Genomic DNA, 27,722 nt, shown 5'->3' on the forward strand with positions numbered 1-27,722 from the left:
CGTGTAGAACCTTCTAGAAGGCTAGGAGATGTGGCTTACTGAGCTTCTGAGAGGTCTTGAATGCAGGGTTGGTGTCATGGGATCTGCACTCAGAGGGTCCCCAGGCTTAGGGTTTCAAGCTCTGTATCACTGTCTTGAGATTCTTAAGAGTTTTATCTTGGTAAAAGCTGTGGTTTGTAAAGGGACAATGGACCAGGAAGTGGGGGTTTGCGCCTTGGCTCATGTCTTGCGTCCCACCGCCTGCCTGTTCCTGGGGTCTGGTTCTCAACTGCTCTGCCTTCTGTCCCCTACAGCCCTAGCTGCACTCAGCCATCCCCTCCCCACCTTCACTCAGCAACCACTGCCCGCCTGCCCCCAGCCTGGGGCCAGGCACGGAGGGGGTGGGGTCAGCATGCCCACCCCACAGTGCCTTGGGGTGGGACATGGTGGCTGCAGCCCCTGCCCTACTCTGGCAGAATCGGGGTGCATTCACAGAGTATTCTGCAGGGACAAGCCTCTGGTCCCCCTGTTCCCAGGATCTGGTGTATCCAGTGCGTCCTAGGGGTTGCCCGTCTGCTGAAGGTTGGGGCAGGGAGCCTGTGCAAGGAGAGGCCTGACCCCACTTCTTGCCGCAGGCTTGGGGCAACGCATGTCTGGCCAGCCACTGGGGAGGAGGAAAGGAACCTGACCTTCAGGCTCCAGGGCAAGTATGGGTCCCAAGTCACCAGGCAGGGCTCAGGCCCGTGAGGGCCTGCACTCCCCGAGGAGAATCTCCATTGTCCCGCTCCGTGCCTGGGGGAACCCTCTCCTCCTTCTTCCTGCTTCCCTGAATCTGATTTGTCTCTTCTGGCCAGTTTGAGGCACCCTCTTAAGACCCACAAAATCCAGTGTACAATGGGCAAATGTACACGTGTTAAATGTGCGAACATTTGCATGTAAAACTGGCGCTGTACAGTATAAAAGGGAATGGTACCATTTGTGCTAGTAATTTAAAATTTTGATTTAATGTAGAAGATTAGAAATTTTTAAACACCATGAGAAATCAAAAAAGAGAAAGAGACCAGGGAAGAAAGGAAACAGCATTTTTTCTTGCTTTTTGAACTAGGGCCTCCACATTTCTGTCTTGCTCTGGATCTCACCAATCACAGAGCTAGTCCCGCCTGGATGAGTCACTTTCCCTCTCAGGCACCCATTTTCATATCAGGAAACCAGACCGTTAGCAGTGTATTTCCCCGCCCTAGCTCACGGGCACATTGTGAATGTGCACTTGGATCAAGTCCCTGGAAGAGATTTAGAAACCCGTTATGTGGTGTCAATCCCCAGCCTGGGAGCCACAGCCAGCCCTTCATTCTAGAACAGGAGTTCAGCCCCACTCATGTGGGTTTCACCACCATTGATAAGTCAGGCTCTGTCCAGGTGTTGTGTCGTAGACCTGAAGGCCCAGTCTGACCACCCACCACCTCCCGTACATACAGGGTGGAGGTGTAAGTGCCCAGAGAGCTTGAACCTGGAATCCAAGCAAGTTGTGAAGTGGAAAGATGGCAGTCGGCCCCACAGCTGAGCCTAAAGTGTGCAAAGACCACTATTGATCTCTGCAGTCATCCATTCTATTTTCTGGCAAGAACCAGGATTTCCGAGCCTAGTATGAGACTCAGCATCAGCACCAGGGAGGCTGGGTACCAACCAGGTTTGGGTTTCAGGATCATCTTCTTGAGAATGGTAACAATCTCGATTACAGTTACACTGCCGGGGGGAGGGGGGGGTGGGAAGAGATCTCCATTTCAGAATCGTTTCCAAGTCTACCATCGTGGGGTATGGGAGGGTGGTTCAAGTCCAGAGTTCAATCTGCCTTGCCTGTGGACAAGGTAGAGTCCAGTTGACCTTGAGGACTCACTATCCAAGGGTTGAATGGGTCCAAAGGAGCAGCCTGGCATATCCTACAAAGTCCGGTCCCTTTAAAATAATATGTATGGAGTGAAGGAATGAATCCATTTAGATCCACTTGCCTCAGTGGAGTCCAAAGGCTAAATTGCATACTCAACAATATCATTTTAGGAGAAAGCAAAAATTAGATGACCCCTCCTTTGACTTCTTTTATAGCTTTACTTCTATAGGGGAATGTCTCTATCATTTTAAAGTTTTGGATTTTTGTCTTATCTTACTCATTATCACATTTTGAGTGATGTCTTCTGACTCCAGCTCAGCTTCCTCCAGATAATTCATTAGGCCTGTGAGCTGCTCGAGAGTGGGATTAGAACCCGTGTAGTACATGGTCGCTTTAAACTGAGATCTGCTAATTAATCACTCTTCTCTGTGTAACTGAGCGATAGCTCTCCTTCCCCAAGGAACTGCAATTTCATGGTTCCTAATGATGCTGCGATTACATTATCTGGATCACTTAGACGGTGGGTGTCAGGAGCGATGCTCAAAGCCCGTCTCAAGGCTGGGGAGAAATCACTCCTAAGACCAAGGAGATGAGGAAAAGGAGTTCAAACGTCTATTGCTAATTTTCATTAATGTGTCGCTGTTTCTTACATCTCATGCAGACGTTAGTTTCAAGTTCCGATATCCTCCAGTTCCACCGAACCTCACATTGTTACTAATGTTCACAGGGTTATTTTTTTTAATCTATTTATTTGCTGTATTCCACAAAATAATTTATTTCTAGCATTTATTTTCATTAGAGTTCTTGGAAATGTGCTTCTGCATATCGTTAGTACAAGTAATACATTTTGATTGTTGTTTCCTGAAGTAACTTGTACTATCTGATGAGTTAAATAAAACGCTTACTTCCAAAGTCTGTTATTCCCATCTTTTGCATTTAGGTTATTTATCTTGCTTCCCATGCCCTTTCTAAGTGAAGGTATGTTATAAATCTTCAGTCAGTTTCTTGTTACAATTTCTGGGCTGTGAATATAGACACTGTCGTTTTTATTTTTTTTTAAATGATGAAACTTGGACCAAGTTCAAGGTTGCTTTTGAACACAGGTTTTCTTCTTCTTTAATTGCCCTAAGACATGGTTTTGAAGAGATGGCATCACAAACCCGATCTGAGTTCTAGTTCCCTCATTGGTGCATTGGGATGATCTATTGAGCCTGTTTCCTTGACTGTAAAGTAGGGAAAAGACCGGCCATCCCAAGGACCTACATGAAGATTCAACTAGGTAACCCATGGAAAACCCCACCAGGCATATGCTAAATCGTCATCACCCCATTCATCTTGATCAAATAAGCTGATCTGTGACATCATGGTAGAGACATATGATTGGGGTTGGGGGACTTTTGGATGTCTTGCTTTATTTCTTATAAAGATCCTTCATGATTATGGCCTTAAAATACTTCAGACATGCCTTAGATTCAAAAAAAGAGAGATTCATTTTTAAAATTCATTAAAAAGATATTAATTTTAAAAAACATTTTAAAATATATTTTAATGCTAAATGTCAGGCATGGCACCAGGGACTGGAAAACAGCATCTACCCACAGAAGAGAGTTTCTGCCTTGCCCAGAGCCCATAGCTGGTGAGGGAGACCCACCAGACAGTTTCCTGGGAATTACCTGCCGTAGGAATTGAGTCACAAAGAAACCTTGGAGAGGCACGGCAGTCTTGGTTGGGCTGATTTGAGCCTATTCAAATGCCAACGGTTTAGCATTCAGAAGGAAATCTGAAGACATGTTTGAAACACTGAGAGAAAAAATGTTTGTTGATATGAACTGAGTGAAAGACAGCTTCTATCATTCCAGGTGACCTGCTCAGCCAAAATTTCACCGACAGGAAGTTCCCCATTAAATGACCATCTTTTTTCCTATCCGAGAGCAGGGGCGCTGTGAATTGTGTGGGCAGGAAGACACATGGATCCACCCTCCCCCCGGGACAGGAGGCAGTGCCAACAAGGGGCACCGAGCCACTGGCCACGCCCCTCCCAGAGCAGCAGGTGATTCTCAGAGTTGGTTGCATGGACCGCCTGTCTCCTTCCCCCCCATCTAATCTGGTCACCAAGACACTCCCCCGTCTTCCGAGGAAGCCGAGCAACTTCACAAGACTCGCCTCGTTTGGATGCACAGCACAATGAATTTGTACCCACCGAGCCTCCAGCGCTGATATTTCAAAACCTACAGTACACTAAACGTGAAACTTTTGTTCAGATTTCAAGGATTTTGATAGCCCAAGTGAATAGACACTGCCTATTGATTTTTCCCTTACAATGACTCTTGGATAACCTATTTTCTCATTTATTTTTAAAGACAGCTCATGAGATTTCATAGCAATTCTGCCCAACCTCCTAATATCAAAATCCCTCCTTGACCCTGAAAATTGTAATTCTGCTATAGATCACAGCTGCTGAATATTACCTTTTACTAAGCTGGTTAAATAAAATATGTCCAAATCACTAGATCCCACAAGCCGTGGCCTGCAATTGTAATGATCCGGGGGTTGAGGTTCTCAGCGCCGCGTGCCCGCCAGCCCCGAGCCCCGAGCTCTGCCGGCCCGGCTGACACCAAAGTGTGGGAATCGAGCACATCGGCTCAGGCTTGGAATTTAAGGAGGAGGAGGGGGAAAGCGAAGCTCGGCTAGTCTTCAATGATTTTCTTGTAAAACTTTTACAAGGGAGACTTGGGCTGTTTGATGTGTTCTAGACAATCAAATGCCCTTAGAGTCTGCTGCAGAGTGGCTGGGTTTCCCCCCAAGTGGAGAAGGGGGTGTATTTGATGTAGGGCAAGCTCAAAACCCCCAAAGCCTTCCACGCTGGTAGGTCAGATTTCACTCGCAAGGTGGGGAAATACAACATGTGAAATGTGAAAAGGACCACCAACCCAGGAACTCTTGTTCCGCCACGGGCCAGCCTGAACTCTTGCTTTGACTGAAGAGGGGCCATGGGGAATTTAGACCAAGGGGGCTTGCACCCAACCTGAAACCCCTTAGCTTCTATGTCTTCTGGCTCTCACCATGCTGCGTCCCCTTTAGCCAAAGGGCCCCATGACTCTCCCGGCCCCCACACAGCCCAACTTACTTTTCCAACTTACTTTTCCTTTTTCTCAAAAAAATGAAGGACAGCACCTACCCAAGTGGGTTCCACGGGAACTGTGAATATTTCAAAGCCAACACTTAAATCAAAAGTCATAACCTCTGGCTTTCAGATTGTCCTCTTGCCTTATCTGGGCAGCCCCCACATCCAGTATGGTAATGTTTCCCTGAGAACCTCACTCATTACAGGGGAATGGAGTCTGACTCAGCAGAAATATGGCATTTCCCGGCAGTGGTCGCTGGAGCCCGTTTGAAATGCAGAACACAACTGGCTCTTTCGAGGGCCTGTAGAGCGCTGTAGCTGTCTCTGCCCCTGCCCAGGCCCTCCTACGACAGCTGGACCCACTGCCTCCCCTGCAGGGCTGGCAGCCCGTCTTTGGCAGGTGACTGGTCCCATGGAACAGGTGTGGGGAATTTGCTGACATCAGCACCAGGTGAGTCAGAGTGAACAGGAAACTGTCCACAAAAGAGAAATGAATAAATAGCAGCAAGTCCCCTCCCTCCAACCCTCAATCAGGATCTGTCGGGGGTCAAAAGGGCTAACACAGGTTAGTGTCTTTCAACACAGCATATGCCAGGGATGACAAGCATGTGGCAGGATCATCTCTGGTCCCCCACCCCACCTCCCCATCCCTAAGTTCCCAGCCCACACTGCTAATTGATCCTGGCTGTCTTTCATCCTCAGAATCTTCTTGAACCCGGCACTCCCTGCAGCCTCTACTCATCGGTGACGGTGAACTGGGGAAAGCAATCTATTTGCCTCCAGCCCACAACATTCCCATGCCCACATCATGTGCATGCCACCCCTCTACCTGGGGGATCCCTTTCCCCTGGCCACCTGTGTCTACCCCTGCAGGGACCCACTCAAGTCCCTTTTTCCTCCAAGAGTTTTGCCAACCACCATCATCCTGCCTGTCTGGCCAGCCACTAGACACTCAGGCAGAGAAGTGAGTAAGAGGCTGGGTGTGTGGAGACCTCTGAGTTCTGGCCCCGGCTTTGTTCTAAAATAACTGAATGACTCTGGACAAATCAGTTTCCTTCTTTATCCCTCTCTTTCCCCATCTGTAGATGAATTATTAAGACCCTAGGATCTGAAGGTGGCTCACAGCTCCTCCATCCTGTGACGCAGAATTCCTTGGCAATCACCTTACTCTTTGAACCATTTTGTACAGCACTTTGTTACTTTCTTTCTCCACCCATGTGAGTTCCTGGAGAGCAGGAATTACAACCCCCCACCCTGCCCCTGGCCCCACACCTTCGACAGCAAGGAGATCAATCTAGTCAATCCTAAAGGAAATCAACCCTGAATATTCATTGGAAGGACTGATGCTGAAGCTGAAGCTCCAGTACTTGGCCTCCTGATGTGAAGAGCTGACTCATTGGAAAAGACCCTGATGTTGGAAAAGATTGAAGGCAGGAGAAGGGGACGACAGGACAAGATGGTTGGATGGCATCATTGACTCAATGGACACGAGTTTGAGCAAGCTCTGGGAGATGGTGAAGGATAGGGAAGCCCAGCGTGCTGCAGTCCATGGGGTCGAAGAGAGTCAGACACAACTTAGCAACTGAACAACAACCCCCAACCCTGACCTGTATTTCTCCTTGGAGAATCAAAGTGCTGGGAGGAAAATACTCAGTACCTCTTGCTGCATGTTCAGTTCCTGTGATGCTGATCATCTCTCATGGAAGGAGAGTCCCTAGAAAGTTGCAGTGACACCAAGTCAAACCTTGTTCCAAGGGAATTGGCTCCATCTTCTACCCTCCCAGGAGTCTTGGAGACACTGTTGGGAGCTCAGGACAATGAGCTGGTGAGAGGTGAGGGAGACAGAGGTGATTCCATTCAGTACAGCGGTCAAGGCTCAGACACGGGAGTCAGGCTGTTGCTCATCCACTAGCTGTGTGAAAAGCAAGTGAATCAACCTCCCACACCCTGCAAGTCAGGCATGGCCAGATGAGCTTCGGATTGAATGAGAGAACCCTGGGGTGCGCTAGGCTCTGGCCCCAGGCTGTAGTAAGTGCTCAGTGAAGGGAAGCAATCACTGGGACTTTAGGATTGGCTCTGCCCCACCCACCAGGCCGCTGAGACTGTTACCCATCTGGGCTTGTTATCTCAGTTCAAGTGAACTGACTGGGAGTGCAAATGGGAATGAGCAATTCTTGGCCTAAAGGAGGAATTTAGAGGTTCAAGAGCAGTAAGGAGAGGAGGCCAGACGGTGAGGTCCAAATTCTGACGTCAGATGGAATACATCCCAAAACGGAAGTCAAGACATCACCCCACCCGCAGACCATCTTGTAATTGGCTCCACTCAAGGAACACCACCACCCCCCACCGCCCCCGCCACCCCACGGCAGAGGCAGTGCCGGGTACAGAAGAGCCCTCGGCCCAGTGGGCAGTGCCCTCTCCTCCCAGGAGAACACAAGCTTCGGGGCAATAAATTTTAGCTCTTGTTACCACCTCTCCATTCTCTCCCATCACTGCCTCTTGATCTTCCCCTCTCTGCTGACAACCAGTTATGGTTGGCATTCAGTTGGGGATTTAAAACCAGGAGCGCATCGCCCTCCCTTCAGGCTGGAAGCTTGCTCCCTGGCTCTCGGAAGCCTCTCGAAGCTGGGTGCTTGATGAGTGCCAGGAGACCGGCTCCTGAAACCGGAAGGGGCCTGCATTGTTGGACCAAAATAGCAAACGTGCAACATGAGTCCCTTGAGGGGCCCTCAGCAGGCTGGTGGCTTCCGGTGGGTGCTCGGCACAGGCCAGCCCCTGGACGCAAACTGCGGTGGCCCTGGCTGCCACTGGAGAGCGCCCTGCTGTGTGCGCCCCTGTTCTGCCCTTAGCCAGGTTAGTTCATCCAACTGAAAGTGGACCTTTGGCAAAAATAAATAAATAAAATCCATATTTGAGTCAAATAAACCAAGCTTCTGCATATCATCCATGGGCTTCCTGAATGATTTCAACCTTCCCCGTTAGAGTTTGCCACCCCTGAATCTCCCACAACCCCAAATCTAAAAGCACCCCTTCCCCGTGGATGACAGCCACGTGGATCTCTCCCGCTCATGAAGTCAGAAGGCAGAGATCTAGGACGTCACCTGTCTTCCTGCGTGGTGCCCAACTGACTTCTTGTCAGCTTCCAAAATGTTCTCATCTCTAGAAGAAACAATGCACAAAAAAAGCAGTTCTGAAAGAGGCCCATTAGACACAGCTCCTGGGCCAGAGCAGGTGACCTATTTGGGGGCCCTGGAGGAAGTGTACGGGGCGGTTTAAACCAGATTTTTTCCTCTGCAGTTCCCATCCCATGAAGCTGTTCTGCTAGCCCCTTGGAGGGCCCATATGCTCCAAAGTAGTAGCAAGTGTCCCGTTACTGTCAACGGCCTTTTATTTTTAAACTAATGCTATATTTGGAAAGCAGTAATCCTGGGGAAATGATACTGGGACTAATGGGGAACATATTACCTTTCATGTGTTTTTTTCATGTTTAAGGTTTCTTTGCTATTATCGGAGTAGCAAGGCTCTGCATACACTCTTGGGCAAAAAATCAAAATAAGCCTTAAAGCAATAATATTTTAATAAGCATCAAATGTCTTCAATGAGATAAAAGTATTATATAGTGTTTTGATATTGGGCTTTAGTTAAAACCTCATTTAAAAAAAGAAAATTCCTCAGATGTACTAGGGTGGGAGAGCAGTCATGTATTTTGAAATTCAGGTGGAGGAAAAGTTTCAATCCAGGTCAATTATGCTAATTAAATGCCACAAATGATGGAAATTGCCAGCAAATGGATGTTATTGTTTGTTGCTATCACTGTTTCCCATTGATCAAAAACACCAGCTAATGACATTTGAGCCTCTAAAAACTGAGCTCCAGTCTGAATACACATTGATGCCTCTATGGCAGTCATAACCCTTGGGCAGCAGGACTAAGCTCCCGTCCAGCCCACATCCGCCCCTGCCTTCTTCTTGGGTGAAGTTTCCAGCAGCCAAGGCTGCTGGCCACCTCCCTGAAACTCAGATTAGCTTGGTCACTGAGCGCCTGTTTCTGTTCCCAGACCCAACTAGGAAGTGTTCAGGGGCCCAAGTTATGAAATGAAACCCAGTCTTCTGATTCCTTCAACCCGTGCCCAGGGACCGAGCTAGAACCATGAGCTCTTTAGAAGTGAAAGGAGGACGCTCATAGATCCTCCACCTGGTTTTATAAAATGAGGAAACTGAGGCTCAGAGAGAGGAAGTGACCTGCCCAAAGGCACACAGCAAACTAATGGGGAGCCAAGAATAGAACAATGTCCTGATTTCCGGTCCCGTGCCCCGAGTGCTCGCCTCTCAGATATCACAATACAGAACTGTAGCTTTCCTGTCCTCCGCCCTCATGGCAAGTTCCTCCCACCCCCACCCCCAGCTTTCTGTAGTTTCATGTCAAAGCTTGGTCGGGTGACCTCAGCGCAAACCAACAAGAGTTCAAGTTTGGAATCAGGCCATGTGTAGCACGACTTGAATGTCTCTCCCCATGGCTGACCTAACATGGGAGTCAATTTTCAGTTACGAGGTAGAATGTACTTTGGATGTGTGGGACATCAAAGTGAGGGTGGGAGATCAGTGATTTCAGACTGATCCAGGGATGCCACCATCCTCCTTTAACCCCGAGTTACAATAGACACCATCCTCTGAGCTGTGGCTATTGGCCATTCCTACCTCCCACTGACCAGTCTCAGAAGAAGTTGGCTGCAGGAGATGGGATGGAAGGAGATCAAGAACTGGTGGGAGAAGGTGGAAGGTTTCAGACAGGAATGGTCAAGGATGTCACAAGATGTGACAAGGATGTCACAAGGATGTCTCATTTCCCATCTTACTGAGGTGGGTCCCGAAGGTCACAACCCCCATAGTCTCCCTGGTTTCCAGGTACTGGGTGGGGGTAGGATCCTGCTTCCCTTTGGAACCCAGAGCCACTGGTCATCATGGAGCGAGCACACCCCGGGCCTCAGGAACCCTGCGCTCAGCTCCCAGCTCTGCCCCTGCCATGTGCCCTTGAGCAAGTCACTTTCCCTCCTGGGTCTCAGTTTACTGATCTGCAAAATGGGAGGGCTTGGCCTGGAAGGCCATAAGGAGAACGGCCCCTCAGGAGCAATTACTGTCCTGGGGTCACGGGACACCCAACTCTGTTGTAGCCATATCCCTGGAGACGTGTAGATAATTCCCAGCATAGATATTCCTCAAGTCATGTATTTGGGGACTTCATGGGGACTTGGGTTTTGTCTTTGAAGCAGTGGGGTCAGATCCACCGTCTGAATTTGGCTTGCCTCGGGGTCATTACGAAAGGAGACCATCTAGGAGTGGCTGGCGGGGAAGGACAGGGAGAGGCCGGGGGATGGCAGCTGTGGGAGTGCTCGGCCTGGTCCAGGGCCTGGGCCAACAACTAGAGGCTGAGTTCCTGTCACTCACTCTCAGCCCTGCACTTAATCAACTCGGCCGTGGGCACTGGGTGTTTCTCCACCTGCCCACAACCCTTCAGGTGTGCTCGTGGGGCCTGGTCCAGCCCTGCCCTGCACAAGGACAGACCCCAGAGGGCGGGAACCAGGCCTCCAAGGCCAGAATCGCCCTTTACCCGCTCATTCTGCCCCCTCATCTAGGGGCTCCCAAGTGAGGCCCCGGGAGGGGAGTCAATCCCCAAGGAGGCCCCGGGACAGGCCTCAAATCTTCCTGGGGTCAGAGCCAGAGCCGGGGGCCTCAGAGAGGTGAGCCTTCTGCCCAGACAGGCTCAACAGACACCAGGACATTGGGACCTGCAGGGAAGCACATCTTAGTGACTGAAAAATAAAAAAGTGCTTCTAAATGGTAGGAGGTCAGGCCATGTGTGTTATGGAGATCAGGGCTGGGAATGATCTCATAACATAGATTTTTTTTTTCCCCCTCAACTAATCTGTATTTAGCGTGTCCACTGTTTTACTGAAACCACATAGAGACCCCCGCCTCATAATCACATAGGAAAGAGGGTGGACGGGAGGGGGAGGAACTCAGCAACTGCCGTTACCTCCACCAGGTGAGCTTCAAGGATGAGGATGAGGAGATGGGGTGTGGGCAGTGGGTCAGAGGCCAGAAGCTCTCTGGCCAACAGAAGCACGTTGCTCCAAAGGCCATTGGATCTGTTAAACCCTGACTTGGCCCTCACTAGCTGGGGGCTTCGGACGACCTCCTTGGCCTCCCTGAGCCTCACTTCCTGACTGTGACGTGGGGGTGATGGTGAAGGTGACTTGGAGGCTCGTCACCAGTATTTGACACGATCCAGTAAATCACCAAGCCCGTCCACGCTGCCTGTGGCCCTCGCTTCCTCTGGGCACCTGCTGTTGGGAGCACCCCGCTTTCTCCCCTGAGGGTTGCTTGCTGAGTCACTGCCCAGCTCACCCCAAAGAGAGGGGCCACAGACAGCCCCTGGGGTCACAGCCTGAGGCTGGCTCTATGGGTCACCCTCTCCCTCAGTCACGGGCCAGGGAGGAAGTTGGCATGTTGTCTCAGGAACATGAAGAGCAGCCATGGAGAAAGGAGTTGAAGACCCACTCACTCGTTCCCTCATGAGATATTTACCAAGCACCTGCTGTGGGCCGGACACTGAGAACACAGCAGAAGCAGGGAGGCCAGAGCCCTGCCCTCTCGGGGCTCTCGGTCTGGTAGCGAAGGCAGACAGACCATTGATAAACCACAGAAAGCCAGACGCGTGCAGCTGTGAGCAAGGCCATGGAGGGAAGGAGCGGGTGGTGGTCCTGGCCTGTGGGAGCAGCCACTTAGGCGAGAGGAGGTAATACCCGAGCGTGCCCGGAGGATGCTGAGGACCAGGAAAGGCATTTGGGGCAGCAGAGGGCAAGAGGAAAGGCCCTGTTGAGAGGAAACAAAGTCTCACGAGGCTTGGCAGAGAGGTGCCCTGGGGCCTGGAACAAACTGGAGGAGCCCAGGGGCCCCCAAATGAGGCCCCAAATGTGGGCGGGGCTGAGTCTCCAGGCCTGTGGGTCTCAGATGGAGGCTGGATCTTATTCTAAAGAAAGGGGAAGCAACACTGGGGAGGAGGGCTTGAGCTAGGCCTTTAAGGACCCTGGCTGGTGTGGGATGGATTATAAAGGGGGACACACATGGAAACATGGAGATCAAACCAGTCCATCCTAAAGGAAATCAACCCTGAACATTCATTGCAAGGACTGATGCCGAAACTGAAGCTCCAATACATCGGCCCCCTGATGTGAAGACCCAACCCATTAGAAAATTTCCCTGATGCTGGGGAAGATTGAGGGCAGGAGGAGAAGGGGACAACAGAGGGTGAGATGGTTGGATGGCATCATTGACTCCATGAACATGAGTTTGAGCAAACTCCAGGAGATGGTGAAGAACAGGGAAGCCTGATGTGCTGTAGTCCATGGGGTCGCAAAGAGTCAGACACAACTGAGCGACTGAACAGCAGCAGCAAACATGGAATCAGGGATCAAGCAGGCCTGGCCTCACACGCACATCCCCGTTGAGGGGGTTCGGCCATGTTACTCCACTTCTTTGGGCCTCAGTTTCCTCATCTATAAGATAGGCTGCTGCAGAGATTAAGTGCTGAGAGACTGTCAGAACAAATGGCCAGTAGCCGGACCACACATACAAGCGGAACTTTGACTTACAACCCACAGCAACCCCTTGTGTATATTGACCAACCTGGTAGCCAGCCTGCAGTAAGTCAGCCTGGCAGAAACCAGCCTGCCATCTTCAGTGACAATCGAGAAAGCTAAACAATAACTCTGAAACAATGGACCCCAGACGACCACAAGTCAATTTGTAACTGACGGCTTCCCTAATTTTTGTCCCTGCTTCCAATTTAGGATTAACCGGAAAAAGTCAAATATGCACCCCTCACCCACCACATAGGATAGGCTGCCCCCCAACCTTCTATTTAGCTGCCTCCAGCCTCCCCAGGCCAACAGTTTTCCACCAGGGCACACACAAAGCTTCTTTCTTTCCACTCTAAACCTTGCCCACCTTTGAGGCTCTGCCAAGACGCAGGTGATGGTGGCTGACTCCCTTGCTATAGCAAGCTCTGGATAAATCACCTTTCTTTTCTCGGTTGGTTCATTTATTTCCAGGATGCCAGCATAAGACAAGCACCGGGTGCCTCCGTAGCATGCGATGGGTACCCGGTGAGGTTCTGTCCCTCCCTATCTTCTGAGAGACCCCACAGCAGCTGACCCAGGGCCTGTCCACCAGGAGTGTCAGAACCCCGAGTGGTCAGGCAGGCCAGGTGCCCTAAGAACTAGCTGCTTCTCAGTACGTCTGCCTCCGGAGGAAAGCCAGCAGGAGATGATTTTATATTTTCTTGTGTACGATGCAGGGAGGAGTTGAGTGCAGAGCTATATTTTAGGGAAAGAGCCTAAGACTGGATTCGAATCGCAGTTCCATGCTGGCTGTGTGGCTCAGGCCCCAGTTGTCTTCTTTGTTAAGTGGAGAAGATTAAATGAGCTAATTTGGGTTAGATGCTTAGCGCAACGCCTGGCACCTAGGAAATGTGTGTAAACAGAAACTGGCAGCCAGCAGGAGTGGCGACAACGAGGCTGTGCGGCCGCCAAACTGAGCCACCAAAGGTTCAGAGAACTGTGTGCGGGAGGACACATGTAGGCACGTCCTCCTCAGCTCGGTGGCTCCTCCGTGGGGCAGTCTTCACCCAGGACTTTCTTGGGGAATGCAAAGGCAGCCTGTGCCCTCCAGGGACCCACTGCTATGAGGCTCTCCCCACCTCAGGGAAGCAAGGGTGGTTTTCCCAAGGGTGTGGGACATTCCACCGTAAGACGTGGCTCACAAAATTGTTAGTGGAGCATCCTGTGTAATGGAGCTGGGGTGTCCTGGGAAATAACCCAACCGCTGTTCGTTCACAGTGAGGAGAAAGTGATGGAAAGATTTGCTCTTTATATTTTAACAGGAGGCAAAGCCCTAAGTCGGAGAAGAAAATGGCAACCCACTCCAATATTCTTGCCTGAAGAATCCCATGGACAGAGGAACCGGGTGGGCTACAGTCCCTGGGGTCACGAAGAGTCAGACACAACTGAGTAACTGAGCCCAAAGCCCTAAGTCCAGAGAAACCCCACTAATGTGGGCTTTCAGGCATTTGGGTTAAAGGAAGTGGGTGCTAGATTGAGAGAAAAGGGGCCTCTGAAGTCCCCTACCACCACCACCAAGAAAGAACCTGCAGCAGTCACTGGTCACATCACTGCTCAGCATCAGAGCCCATCAGAGGACCCCTCTCTCTGCCAAGGGTCAGGGAGGAGTGGGCATCTGGCCTCTCCAGACACCCCAAGCAGAAATGATCCTGGAACTGGCAGCTCCAACCAGGGGAAGAATTCATCCTGAGAGCATGCTGGCGACCACAGCCACTTTCAGAGGCATCGTCACCGAAAGGGGCTGGAGCATCCATGGGCCTGGCAGTGGAAGGCGCTCACACACCCAGGGCTTGGCAGCATCCCTGGGGGCATCCACTGTCTGTGTGTGCTAAGTCACTTCAGTCATGTCTGACTCTTTGCGACCCCACGGACTGTAGCCCACGAGGCTCCTCTGTCCATGAGATTCTCCCTGCAAGAATACTGGAGTGGGTTGCCATTTCCTTCACCAGGGGATCTTTCTGACCCAGGGATCGAACCTGTGTCTCTTACATCTCCAGTACTGGCAGGCAGGTTCTTTACCACCTGCGCCACCTGCAAAGCCCAAGCCACTGTCTAGGGCATAGTTTCTAAACTTAGGTCTCCTGCTTTCCTGGTATTCCAGTCACTTCCCAACAGCTCTCCAAAAAATTCTTTTTCTCCTAAATCAGTGGTTGGTGACCAGGAATCTGATCCGCTGTAGCCCACAACCCTAAGGCCAGTGGAAGCAAAAGGGTGATTACAATTCACACAATTAATTTTAATTCCCTAATGTTTTCTAACAATTACATACAGAAACAAGGATTTCTTTAAGGTGAGTTGCCTGTGAATGGGCAGAAACCTGTAAGGATTCCATGGTAGGGTGAGTTTTAGGGCAATGTGGTTTTCGTATTCTTGTGTTGTCATGAGACCTGCCCTCGCTGCTTTCCCCTCCCCTAAACAGAGGAGGGAACTCACATCTCATCACTGCACTCACCTCGGCTTCCCTCTGTGGCCAGGCGTTTACTACCCTACATCAAAGCAGCCAGCCTGTTATGGGAGACATTTCAGCTTGGCTGTGCCTTACTTCCAAGTTCATATGCATCCCTTTGTTTGAGACCCCGGGGGCCAGGGAAGAAAACCCGTCCAGGTGAGCAGGCTTGGCTTCCAGCCCCAGCTCTAGGATGAACTGGATGTAACCTCTCTCTGGGCCTCAGTTTTTCCCATCACTATCATGAAAAAAAAAAAATCCATTTGTTCCTGTACAAAGGTCTTCTGGCTCCAAATTCTGTGATGCCATTCTTCTGATTCTTTGGGACTCACCATTCCATTGCCTCCCGCATTCTGTGTAGGTGGCCCACGGAAATAGCATAGAAAACAGGAAGGCTAAACTCAACAAGAATCACATTTTTCATGTTTAGCAAGGTAGGGCGGGTCCAGGATGCCAAGTTTTTGTTCCCTGCCTTCAAGGTGTTAATGTTATTGTAGCTGGGGGGTGGGGGGTGGGGTGGGGCTGGAGGGCGGGGGCGGGGGAGGGAAGCAGTTGGATAGGAAAACAGAAGCCACCCTAAGTGTCATAAGTTGGAAGGGTTCTAATTCAGGGAAAGGGAGACTTGCTGGAAGGGCTGAGAGAGGAAAGGTCAGGCCAGCAGCTGACAGAGGCAGATGATCTACCTAAAAGTAGCTCACCTAGAAGCTGCAAAGAACCCAGGAATCTCAGCAGTGGCCACCACCTCCACCCCCAGCAGCCTGAATCACACAGAGCATACAATTCTCAAGAGTCTGAATTTTGCTCAGGCATCTAGCTGCAGCTTCTGCCAGAGAAAGGCATCTTCCTTCTCCCCCGCCTCCCAGTTCTTGCAGGAGTGTCTCTCATTGGAAGACTCTAACCAGTGCACCACTGAAGCAACTTTGCAGCAGCAGCAGCAGCAACCAGTGCTTTACAAAGAAAGGGATTCTGGGAAATATAGTTCCAGGCTTCTCCTCTGAGGTCTAGGGTGTCAAAGAACGTGGCCACAGTGTCAGGCGACAAAAGAAATTGAGTTTGGTTTCACAGCCACAAACCAGGAAAAGCAAAGAGAATTCATCCTAAGGGCCATTGATTGGTGATGACTGTCTGGAGTAATGAGTTGAAAACAACTTTGAGCTTGTATGTAGGGTCAACCAGGAAAAGGTGCTACATTGGATTAGCAATGCCTGAGATGGGCATAGAATGCGAGTGGGGGATTGGATGCAAAAAATTTGCTCTAATGATTGGAAGCCTTCCTAAGGTGACTGACCTTTTTCCTTAAGTCAAATATGTAACTTGTAACTATCCACATGTGAATTCATCCCCTGTAAGCCTTGAACTCAAGAGGGATATTGGAATTGATAAGGAGCAGGAAAGGTACACGGAGAACCTGTGGGGTCTCCAGCCTCCTGGAATCAAGCTCTGCACAATCCACACCATCACACTCCTCAAGGTCATCTCATGGTCAGGTCTTTCATCACCGCCTTCACTACCCCCTTCGTTTTCCAGTTTCTAGGTCTGTCTCTGCTAGGCCTTTATCACATGATCTTGGAGAAGCCTTCCAACTCTTCTCCAGTGAATTACTTCCTCTCTCTGTATCTCGGTTCCCTCATGGGTAAATTCAGGAGTTGGGTTAGATATGTGGTTTGCTAATGGTGGATTGAGGGGTGTAGGGTATTTAAGAGGAAGAGGAGGGTTGGAGAAATGCCAAGGCATGGGTCTCTGGGAGGTAGCACTTTTATCTATTTTAGATACTGTGCTTTGGACTAAGATGTCACTTGGGGAAAAAAGTGAGGGGCTTATTCTACTGCTTAAAATAAATAAATTAAAGGCTTGAGACCATCTGGACAAGCCACACACTTCCAGATGTGACATTCCCTAGTGCTGGTTGGCTTGTCCACCTCTGCAAACACCAGCCTCTTTTCTCTCCTCCTCCCTGCCTCCTCTCTTTCTCCATCCCCTCTCCTACAAAGATGTGTATCGCCAAGTCTCCATCTTATCTTCCAAACATGAGGTGAACTTGAGAACCAAACCTGAAGGCTGGGTCTTGTCATTATGAGATGTTGTGAAGTCAGGTAAAGGAAAAGAGGCAAATAAAATCAACATGTCATTTCCCCCATTTCCCAAAAATCTGGTGTAATTCTTTTTATCATTAAAAAACACACTGAACCACAGAAAACTTAAAACTTGACATCCTGGAGTCAAAAGGTTTTCTCACTTTTCCCCACCTCACTGAGAACTGCAAAATTACAAAACATGAGAACATGCTGCTTTGAGTTGTTGTTGTTTTTAATGATACCGCAATGACTGGATGGTTTTTATCATCATGTTTTTTTTAAAGCAGGAGGAACCATTCAAATAGGTTTTTCTGCTCAAAATGTACTTTGGAGTTCCATTTTGGGGAATAAGAACACTTTTGTTCCTCTTCCGGCTGCAGTTTCACTTAGTTCCCATTAATACTAGCTCTAGAAGAGTCTGAGTCAGCCCTAAAATATGTCCATTCAGGAAATATTTTCATTATTCCCTGCAGGAGGGAAAGGGCAGATTCTAAGGGAGCGCTGGCAAAGGTGTTTTTGAGGAATGCGGAGCAGAGAGCCCACCATTCTGCCCTTGCTCCGGGGCTCCTCTTGGGCCATGGGGTGCGGCTTGAGGAGGAAGTGGCTGGAATCACACCCACCCGAGCAGAGGCCCCTGCCACGTGGAAGTCCATGCACTAGTGAGATCAAGACCAGCCTAACGTTAGACCCTCCATTGAGTCCCTCTTGTCCTGGCTCTACACACAAAGAGCCCAACCAAGCCAGGATGGAGCATGTGCACACCCTGTCTGCTGATTGGTTGGAGCCTGAGAGGTGGGGCTTTCCCCCATTGGCTGGTCATCGTCGGCAAAGGTAGCATGAGATTGCAGCGCTTCCAGTCGGCAAAAGCCACCTGCCTCACCTGTTCTCTGGGTCCCAAATTCCCTCACTGAAGAAGAGAGCTTGCCTGAACATCACCGATGCCTGGCTCTAGGGAATGGCTGTCAGAATTAAGATGTGCTTCGGCACCCCTCAACCTAGAAGGCACAATGACCGCCACACAGGACACGGAATCACCTCACTTGGAGACAGAGTTGTCCTCAGGACACTGAGGGCATGCTGGGAGGAGGGACCATGAGGGGGTGCCTCAGTTTTCAAGGGGGAGGGAAGTCAGACCTATTTCCCTCAGGTTCCACCTCACCCAGGGTGGAGCTGTTCCCCAGAGGATAGGAGAGGGGATCCTGGTGTCCTTTCTCTGGACAAGAGAAGAGGGCCCCAGGCAGAGCCTAGTGTGATGGGAATTTACCTCAAAGGCAGGAGAGCTTACTTACCCCTCACATAAGCAAATAATCTTTCATCTTGTTTTCCATTTCCTTTGGGGCGGGGAGGGGGGGTGTCTTTCCCCAAGTACTGAGGACTGAATCCTAGAGCTTTCCTGTTCAATTGAGTCTCCTGTTAAAATTCAATTCCTTGGAAGAGTTATAGTAACTTTTAAACAGATACCTTATTAGTCTGGGGAGTGTGTAAGTACTGTATATACACAAGCAGGAAGGAAAGGAAGGTGGGCACAAGCACATAGCATTGATACTGGAACAAAACCCTCCAAAAGAACTTCCCATGATGATGTTCAGTTCAGTTCAGTCTCTCAGTTGTGTCCGACTCTTTGCGACCCCATGAATTGCAGCACGCCAGGCCTCCCTGTCCATCACCAACTCCCGGAGTTCACTCAGACTCACGTCCATCGAGTCAGTGATGCCATCCAGCCATCTCATCCTCTGTGGTCCCCTTCTCCTCCTGCCCCCAATCCCTCCCAGCATCAGAGTCTTTTCCAATGACTCAACTCTTCGCATGAGGTGGCCAAAGTACTGGAGTTTCAGCTTTAGCATCATTCCTTCCAAAGAAATCCGAGGGTTGATCTTCTTCAGAATGGACTGGTTGGATCTCCTTGCAGTCCAAGGGACTCTCAAGAGTCTTCTCCAACACCACAGTTCAAAAGCATCAATTCTTCGGCGCTCAGCTTTCTTCACAGTCCAAGATGATGTTAAGTAGAATGAATCCATGCTGTGTAATACTGTATGGCAATTGAGCTTGGAATGTGGCTAGTGTGACTGAGAACCAAATATTTCACTTAAATTTAAATAGCCACGTTGGCTGGTGGCGACTGTTTTGAACAGTGCAGTTCCAGAAAATCTAATTTGAAATGAGACCCTAGATATCCTTACCAGCTGACATATCTTACTGAGCTGTCTGAGAGGTATAATTTGCAAAACCATCTGCCTTATCATTTTCTATTTGAAAAACAAATCCCTGGTTTTGCATAATACAAACCTTCAGGAAAGTTAGAGTTTCGTGTTTAGCAAGAGGTAACAAAACTTTGCAGCATAGTCCTACACTTTCATATGACAGGCTGAGCCCCTAGAAAGAGGCAGTGACTGTCCAAGACCCCGTGGTGACAGTGATTTCTCTGGGATGGCCCACTCTTATTCTAGCAGACCAGGAAGAGTGGAGGCTATTAGATAACAGGGTCCTGAACATAGTACTGGTTTCCTCATGTCACAGTGGAACATGGAAATGTGTAGATGATGATGATAAAGGTACTTACTTGTTCTAAGTCCCCAACCAGTGTTAACCCTACATCTTAGAGCCCCACCCCCAGTCTTTACAGGTCCTGGGTGTCTCACAATCTTCTCTAGTGGCTTTCTTGCCTTTTTCTAGACTGGAGCAGTCACCCTATTTTTATGTTACTGGAGTGGGCAGAATTATGGCCTTCCAATAATATCTACATCCAAATCCCCCAAACCTGTGAATACATAACCTTTTATGATTAAAGAGATTCTGCAGGTATGAATAAGTTAAGGATCTTGAGATGGAAAAATTTTATTGGTTGACCTGGGAGGACTCATTGTCATCCCAAGGGTCCTTATAAGAGGGAGGCAGGAGGATCAGGGTCAGTAGTAGGAGATGTGATGATTGAAGCAAGAGGTTGGAGTGATGCACGGAAGGGACCGTTTGACAAGAAATGCTAGCAGGCTCTAGAAGCTAAACAATGCAAGGAAACAGAGTCTCCCCTGAAACCTCCAGAGGGAACACAGCCGATGCCTTAATTCCAGACTTCTGACCTCCAGAACTATAAGAGAATAAAGCTATGTTGCACAAAGCCATTACGTTTGTAGTAATTTGTAATAACAAAAGTCAGAAACTTAGGCCTTTCCCATTGCAGAGGATGGTGGCTGCTGTCACCAGGATGTACAGAATTGAAAAAAAAAATGGATGGCAGCAACTTATTTCCTTCTTTGCTTCTTCTGATTTACTGTTTCCTGTGGCTGAGGGGTCTCTACTCCCTTGAATAGGTTATTGACTATTGTGTGGATCCCCCTTCAGTAGCTGGAGCACTGTCTATCTCCCTTGGAACTCTAGAGTTCCCTTTCTTCCCTTGGAAAAAAGTTTGTTTTCTTCCAAGAGGCCTTGGGCTGCTCAACAGATCAGATTTCCCAGGTTTTGTCTTAAAACCCCTTTAATCTCTAAATTTCTCATTCTGTTTCTTCCACTCCTTCAACAATTCAATAAGAAAGCCATAAACTCAAGCAAGAATGGGAATCAAATTCCTGTTTCCAATCAGGAAGCAGGAGCCAGGAGGTTCTCCCTCGGGTGTCTGTGATGACAAGAGCCACTGGACACCCCACCTGTTTCTGTCCTAATAGTCTGAGCAAACCCCAGAGGCTGCATCCTGCAGGCAGCTCCTCACCGCTGCCAGGAAAGAGGTCCAGGTCCCAGGTCCTCTCTCAGTGTTTTCAGTGTCCTCTCTCTCCTAATTCTCCTGGAATCTTGCTCACCAAGTCCAATACCCACCACTCACCTGGCCAGGGACCCACAACTCCAAATAGGATAACTTAGATATTCTCTCTTATAAACCCCAGGCTTTTATGTGTACTAACTGAACTCCAGTACTTTGGCCACCTCATGCGAAGAGTTGACTCATTGGAAAAGACTCTGAGGCTGGGAGGGATCGGAGGCAGGAGGAAAAGGGGACGACAGAGGATGAGATGGCTGGATGGCATCACTGACTCGATGGACGTGAGTTTGAGTGAACTCCAGGAGACGGTGATGGACAGGGAGGCCTGGAGTGCTGCAATTCATGGGGTCTCAAAGAGTCGGACATGACTGAGCAACTGAACTGAACTGATTCATTCTACCTTTGAGTATTTCCCTGGAATTTCCTGGGTGCCAAATTCAGTGCTTAGTTGCTGAAGAGAGGTATCTCCCAGCTGAGGTCCAATGAATAAAGAAACCATTATGGATGTTACAGCAGATACAAAGTAGAGCAGAAGAACCACCCAGATGAGCCCAGTCCAAATTGCTGAGTCAGAAGAAAAATATAAACTGTTATTGCTTTAGGCAACTAAGTTTTAGAATAGTTTTTTACATAGCAATAGATCATTTAAATATCTCCAAACCCAGCCCCCGTTACAAGATGGAGGACTTGTCTTTCTCCTTCAACTGGCTGTTTCTGACTTTTTGGCCTAGCTCTCCTGATCCTTCACCTCTAGCTGCCAATAGCGCTGTAACAGGCAATGGTCCTGGGAACACCCGCCCAGCCAGCTCTTTATGTGGCCAGGTATAATTAATTAATTAGCCATCTGTGAGCCCCAGACAAGGAGTGCCTTTGATGGGGAGACTTTGGTGGTGGAACCACTAAGGGTTGGGCAAGGATGACTCTAGGGCAATCCCAGACACAGAGTTCCACCTCATGCTGTCAGTTACAGGAGATGCTCTGATGACACAGCTGCCATGATGACAGGGCCACTCATCTCTGAACTGTATGGGCCGAAGGATCTTTTCATACCCTGAACAGAAGACCTCAACTTTGCAAAGTGTGGGTGAGGCATGGGAAAGCATGAAGGACTGATGCTTCCATTTTATCCCATCTCTCCCACATGAAAGTGGCAACTATTTAAGGGCAGAAATCAAACTCACTTGTTTTGGATGAATGATGTGGAGGAAGTTAAGAATATCACCAGCCACTAGCATGACTACAGATGGACACAATCAGCCATCTTGAGGCGTGACTATTCATGGATGAATCTCTTGAGACACGTATGTAAGTTAAGCAGGCAGCACTGCCCCACAGGGAGGAAAACAGATATTGCATGGCCCCCCAAGAGCTGCTACTCCCCATACCACACCCCTTGGTATGCAGGGCTGATTTCTGGGGGTGGGGGAAGTAGGCAAATTTGCAGAAGAACCAAAGATCCTCTTGAAAAGAAAAAAACTAGACCCTGACCTCTTCCCTCTTGAAAACCACAGTTTCTTGGATCCCTCTTATGTGGCTGGAGGGTCCCAGGTAAGCTCATGGGCAGGAAGGAGAGGAAAAGTCACCAGGACCCTGGAAAAGTCAAAGTGAAGGTAGAGGGAGTTTGTGCAAATGATCATGATCAGACCCTGGAGAAAGAGAAGACCTCAAGGGAGACTTTCAGCATGTGGGGAGTGTCATGAGAACTAACTGAGAAACAAAAGAGATGTGACCATGTTTGGTACCACAAGTTGGAGAAGTAATTCATGGCAGTTATAGGAAATCACATTTATTGTGAATAAGGTCATCCAGACTATTCCTTTATTCAATAAGCAATTTAATTATTCAATTTAGTCAGCATTTATTAAGGCTTGGTGATCAGAGCTACGAAGGGAAATCAGAGAACCAAAATGTCATTATGATGCTATGTGATTAGTGCAAAAAGAGAAGTATATACAGAGCCCAGAGAATGATGATTTCTAAGGGTGTGTAGGAGGGCTCCCAGGAGGAGGTGGACCAATGAGATATGGATTTTGAAGGATCAACAAGAGTTTATTTGTCACAGCAAAGGGTAGGGATTCATCTTTAATGGTTGGCAGCCTGTGATTTGTCGGCAAGTCTACCTAGCTTAAAGACAGAAAAACCAAGCCAGTTCCACATTCTATTTCCAACAGATATGTAGATTTGATGGTGGGTGGAAGGAAGCTACTGGTTCATCATCCCCTTTGGAGATAGCACCCACTGGGGCCCTGGCATGAAAAAACCTTAGGTGTTACAACTGCCAGTGCCACCAACCAGTCACAAGTGTGTAGTTTTCATCAAGTTTCTGTACATAGAAGAAACCAAGGAAGAACAAGTAGAAAACAGAAGGCTGAAACTGCTCATCAGTGACTGATAAACTCCAGGTGGCGAAAGCGCTGGCTCAGGGCCCCTCCACCTGCTGGAGACGTTTCTACATTGTCCTCAACGTGGGCGTTCATCCCACCCCTTGGCTCTTTCTGCCTGAGCTCTCGGGCAGGGCTATCAGGTCTGAGACCCATTTGTGGAAATGTCCTCTGTAGAAAGCTGGTACCCATGGTCACCCCTTTCCTTACTCAAAAGAATGAAACAGACTGATCCTCCGGCGCACTGACCAGCAGGAGTCTTGAATGGTGACTCAAGTCTTCTGGTCTATAGCTGGTCCAGCCTTGGAAAACCCTCCTTTGACTCTAGAGCACTCTGCCAGGGTATCCGTTGGAGGGGGCAGCCCTGAAGTAGGTATTACCCCCTTTGAAAAGAGCAGGCGTCATTCTTGTCACTTTAAATTAACTTTAGCTGAGAAAGACCGACAGAAACACGATGCTGGGTGAACTATATTTGACTGATATTCTGTCAAATATTGCATGGGGTTGTGATCCACAAATTCTCCCATCTGCTGCTGCTGTCTGAGTAGCTGAATGCACAATGGCGTAATTACCATATTTTGTTCAGATTTCCCTCCGTAGGATCAGAGCCTGTGAATGTGAAATGTGCCCACAGAAAAAGGAAAATCTGATAGGGTGGGTGCAAGGGCATCCCTCAGCTCTTCCCTGGGGGGAGCTGGGGAGGGAGGAGGGCTTCCGGAAGGTGTCCGGGCTCTCGCCCAGGAAGGTGCTCATCCTGGAGACAAAGGAGGAAGGTGGAGGATCAGGAGTAAGGAGCCGGATTAAGATCACACAAACCTGCAGCCCTTAGAAACTGGCTTAATCCATTTTATAAAGAGTTGGGAGGGTTTTTCTGTCCATGAATATAATACCTTGCACATCTGATCAGCTTTTTTTCCCAGAACATTTCAAAGCTCTCTGCAAATACAGCAGAGTCTCCTTAGATTAGAGCCCAGCCTATTATTACCTGGTTTTGGAGACACCCCAGGTCAGCGGGTCACCTGGGGCCCTCTGAAATAAGACAATTCCCTGCAACAAAAAGCCTGGTGTGATGTGGTTTGTATAACGAGTGGTTTTCAAACTGTGTGAGTCATGGGACCCTTGAAAAAAAAAAGAAAACAGCCTGAAGCTCAATTAGTAATTCAGAACAAAGTGAATCTATTCTGGTTAAACCAAAGCTACGATGTGAAGGGGAACAAAGATGGGTCCACCTGACACTCCTGCTCATGGTTGGAAGGCTATTCTGGAAATCACAGTGTCCCCATCCCCCAAGCAGAGGTAAATATTCTATGACGTTAGTGGATGTTAAGTTTCTTCAATATACCTTCCAAGTCTTGGTACCTAATTTTATTTCTTTCATTTTGTGCTATTTTGATAACAAGGGACCCCCAAAGATACATTTCATGTAGAACCAACTGCATAATTTGCGCAGCCAAGTACAAAATAAAAACTTGGGCCCTTTGTTCAAAATGATAAAGAATTTCAAGATGGCAGCAACAGAGCATTAAACTGAGCCCAGGACATTTCTAAGCCTGGGGCCCTTTGAGAATGCACAACTGGCATACCCAAAAGGCAGTCTTGGTTTCTACAGGGCCCATAGAACCTGGATCTGCCCCTTTCTCCACCTTTCCAGGGAAATACCAATAGGATCAAAGGAATCTCCATGTTTCCTGAGAAGTTTCTTCCATTCTAGCAAGTCAAGCTGGTCCACCTCACAGCCCCAGGAGATTTCAAAGCTTCCAACAGAGTGCATGCATATTGCACTCTCACTTTCATACGGAAGGATGGCCTTAAGGTGAATGACTCCATTTGCGAACAAACTGCAACAGAACGAAGAATCCACTCCGTGTTCAAGGCCTGGGACTGGAGTGGCACTTGCGGGAAGCTATGGATCAATCCCCAAGCCCTCAGAGGATTGGGCAGAATGATCTGGGTTCTCCTTGAGGGCCTGGGCTTCAAATGCTTCTTTTCTAGGTTCCCTGTGATCCAAGGCTGGGGTATGTCTGACAACACGTCTATTGAATACATGCAGCCCATGTTCCAACCAAAGTCGTGGTTCTCTGACTTTGCCATTTGCGCTACAAATGACGGATCTTTGTCATTATCCCCCTACCCAGAAAGCTCTTCTTTTCCCTTCTTGAATCCAGGTCCTATCAACATGCTAAACACCTGCTCACGTGTTCCCTGCCCTCAAGGTGACATAGGCCACTTTGAGGCCTATGTCATGAGGCCTATGACATAGGCCACCAGGGATGTTTGGGTTGAGACTGGAAAACTGATTAGTGGGCGTACCAGGCAGAGTCTACTCAGGAAATAGAAACCACCTAAGTAATGAAATAGAGGGGCCTAAATGGAGGAATTGCCTTTATCAGAGATGGAAACGCTGAGAAGTCAAACAGGGGGCGTTGAGTCAACCTAGTGATGAAAAGTGTAGGAGGCCACCGCTATCCTTGGCCAGAAAGACAGGAGGTTGGATGTGTGATGTACCAGAGTGAGCCAGAGATCCCAGCAAAGTTGTCACAAGAATCGGTCCAGAAGAGGTAGAACTGTGGAGGAAACGAGATGCTAGAGGGTCTGTCCATAGCAGAATGGGACAGGCAGGAATCCTCTACAGTCCCTCCTTCCGTCATTCCTTCTCCCCCAGTTCCTCCCAATGGCCTCACCCAGAAGGAAGCCTGAGAGATGCCAGGGCCAGCCCCCTCTGCGATGGAGCAGTATGTGGGTAGGATCTGGGGGCCAGCAAGGCCAGGACTGCATGCAGGGCTGTTGTAGGAGTGATGTTCCATCACAGGCAGAGAGAGGCAGTTGAACTTGATCATATTTGGGGAACGTTCCAGCCCCAAGAGAGACACTTGATAGGAATATTCTTTCTTTTCCATAACAGTTCACATGATAATGGCCTTAAAAATAATGTTTCCCATGCTCAGTGAAACAACAGAGAAAAGTCTTTCCCTTGGCTATGTAATGCCTCACCAGGTTGGTATCTTTATAATTTAGGAGAGATGTTGTGTTTTCTGACTTGCAGATTCACTTCCTTTTATGAGACGATGAAAATTATATAACCCATCATGTTTCTCTTTTGGCCTTAGCTGCCAGGAAGCTCTGAACTAAATTCAAACTTCCCAGATACAAGTTTTTAATTATATACTCTCCCCTCCTACATTTCTTTAAATCCACAATTTCTAGTTTAACCCTCTCACTGATTAAATGTTTTATAAGACAATACAAATTCTTTGAAATAGCAGATCAAGTATACCTTGGCTTCCTTTTCATTTAAGATGCTTCCAACAGTTCCTACCACTCGGATTCTTCCTCCCATTTGCTCCCGGTCTGTTCCCCTTCCCCCACAAAACTTCCTAGTGACTTGTCATTTTCCCACGTTAAGAAAGCCACAGGCCCTTCCCACTTCTCCATGGCACTCTCTTACTCCTAAATTATCTCTGTATCTCTTTCACTTCCTCTTCCACTGCCCTCTTCAGAGATTTCCTCTCCAGCAGGGCATGAACCCTTCCCAAGCAGTGCCAGCATCACGGGGCCACTAAAGAGGAAGCCGAAAGTCTGGACAGAGAAGTGATGGCTGCCGGAGGTGGAGGGCCAGTCAGAGCTCATGAATGGCGGCCCTCGGGGCTTTGAGTCGCTGCCCTGGTTTGAATCCGGCTCTGCCACTCACCTGCTGTGACCAATGGACATCGCGTGTGCCCCCCGGCTCCCCCGCACAGTGTCCCTCCCCATGCTGCTGGTGAGGTCACTCCAGCTTTTCTCTGGGGATTACCCCTCTCCCAGTGCATCCAGTTTGGATGGGACTGACTTTCAAATGCCACATCCTCCCCGCCCAAGGTGTAGTCAAGTGATCCAGCCAAACCCACAATTCTCTCTTTCAAGTGGGCCCATTTCGAGTGGGGTGACAAGTTGGAGCTCATTCATCTTGCCCACAATCCCCAGTGAGCTCATCTCTTAAGTTCCAAAGCAGGATGCATGCTTGTCTTTACAAGGCCCACAGACTCAGATTTTTAAAAATGAGTTTCTGTTACTGCAACCATCACCCCCAAGTGATGTGGAGCCTAATCCTGGGCAAGTTACCTAACCTCTTGGAGTCCCAGATGCTACATCTCTTCCATGGAGATGCCAACACACATGTCTCGGGGCAAGGGGTGATGCACTTAGCCCTTTCTGAGTGTTTCACAAGTATTTCATCCCTCCTTCCCTGCTCTGCTCAACAAGTGAACTGCAAAAGGTGATGGATCCTGCCCCCATTCCACAGCTGGCCAGTGGCAAGCATCAGTGGTCAGGTCTCCTGAGAACTCATGTTTCTCTTCAGGACCTCTCAGTGCTTCAAAGAACCCCTTGGGATCTCACCAAAGGGTGAGCAGTGGTTTACCCATTTC

General features: G+C 48.9%; 1 protein-coding gene across 2 annotated transcripts in view; it reads left to right on the forward strand.

Annotated features, from left to right (window-relative positions):
- VTI1A (vesicle transport through interaction with t-SNAREs 1A) overlaps window positions 1-4,307 on the forward strand; it is a 381,817-nt gene extending 377,510 nt beyond the window's left edge. The window contains exon 9 of one of the 2 annotated variants that reach the window (XM_055560772.1): window positions 3,800-4,307. In XM_055560772.1, the coding sequence (XP_055416747.1) occupies window positions 3,800-4,052 (253 nt within the window). In that variant the 3' untranslated portion in view covers window positions 4,053-4,307. The remainder of the gene's footprint in view (window positions 1-3,799) is intronic. The other variant, XM_055560795.1, reaches the window with a different exon arrangement.
- Window positions 4,308-27,722: the final 23,415 nt, after the last annotated feature.

Source organism: Bubalus kerabau, chromosome 22 (genome assembly GCF_029407905.1).
Source record: "Bubalus kerabau isolate K-KA32 ecotype Philippines breed swamp buffalo chromosome 22, PCC_UOA_SB_1v2, whole genome shotgun sequence".
Classification (NCBI taxonomy): Eukaryota; Metazoa; Chordata; class Mammalia; order Artiodactyla; family Bovidae; genus Bubalus; species Bubalus kerabau.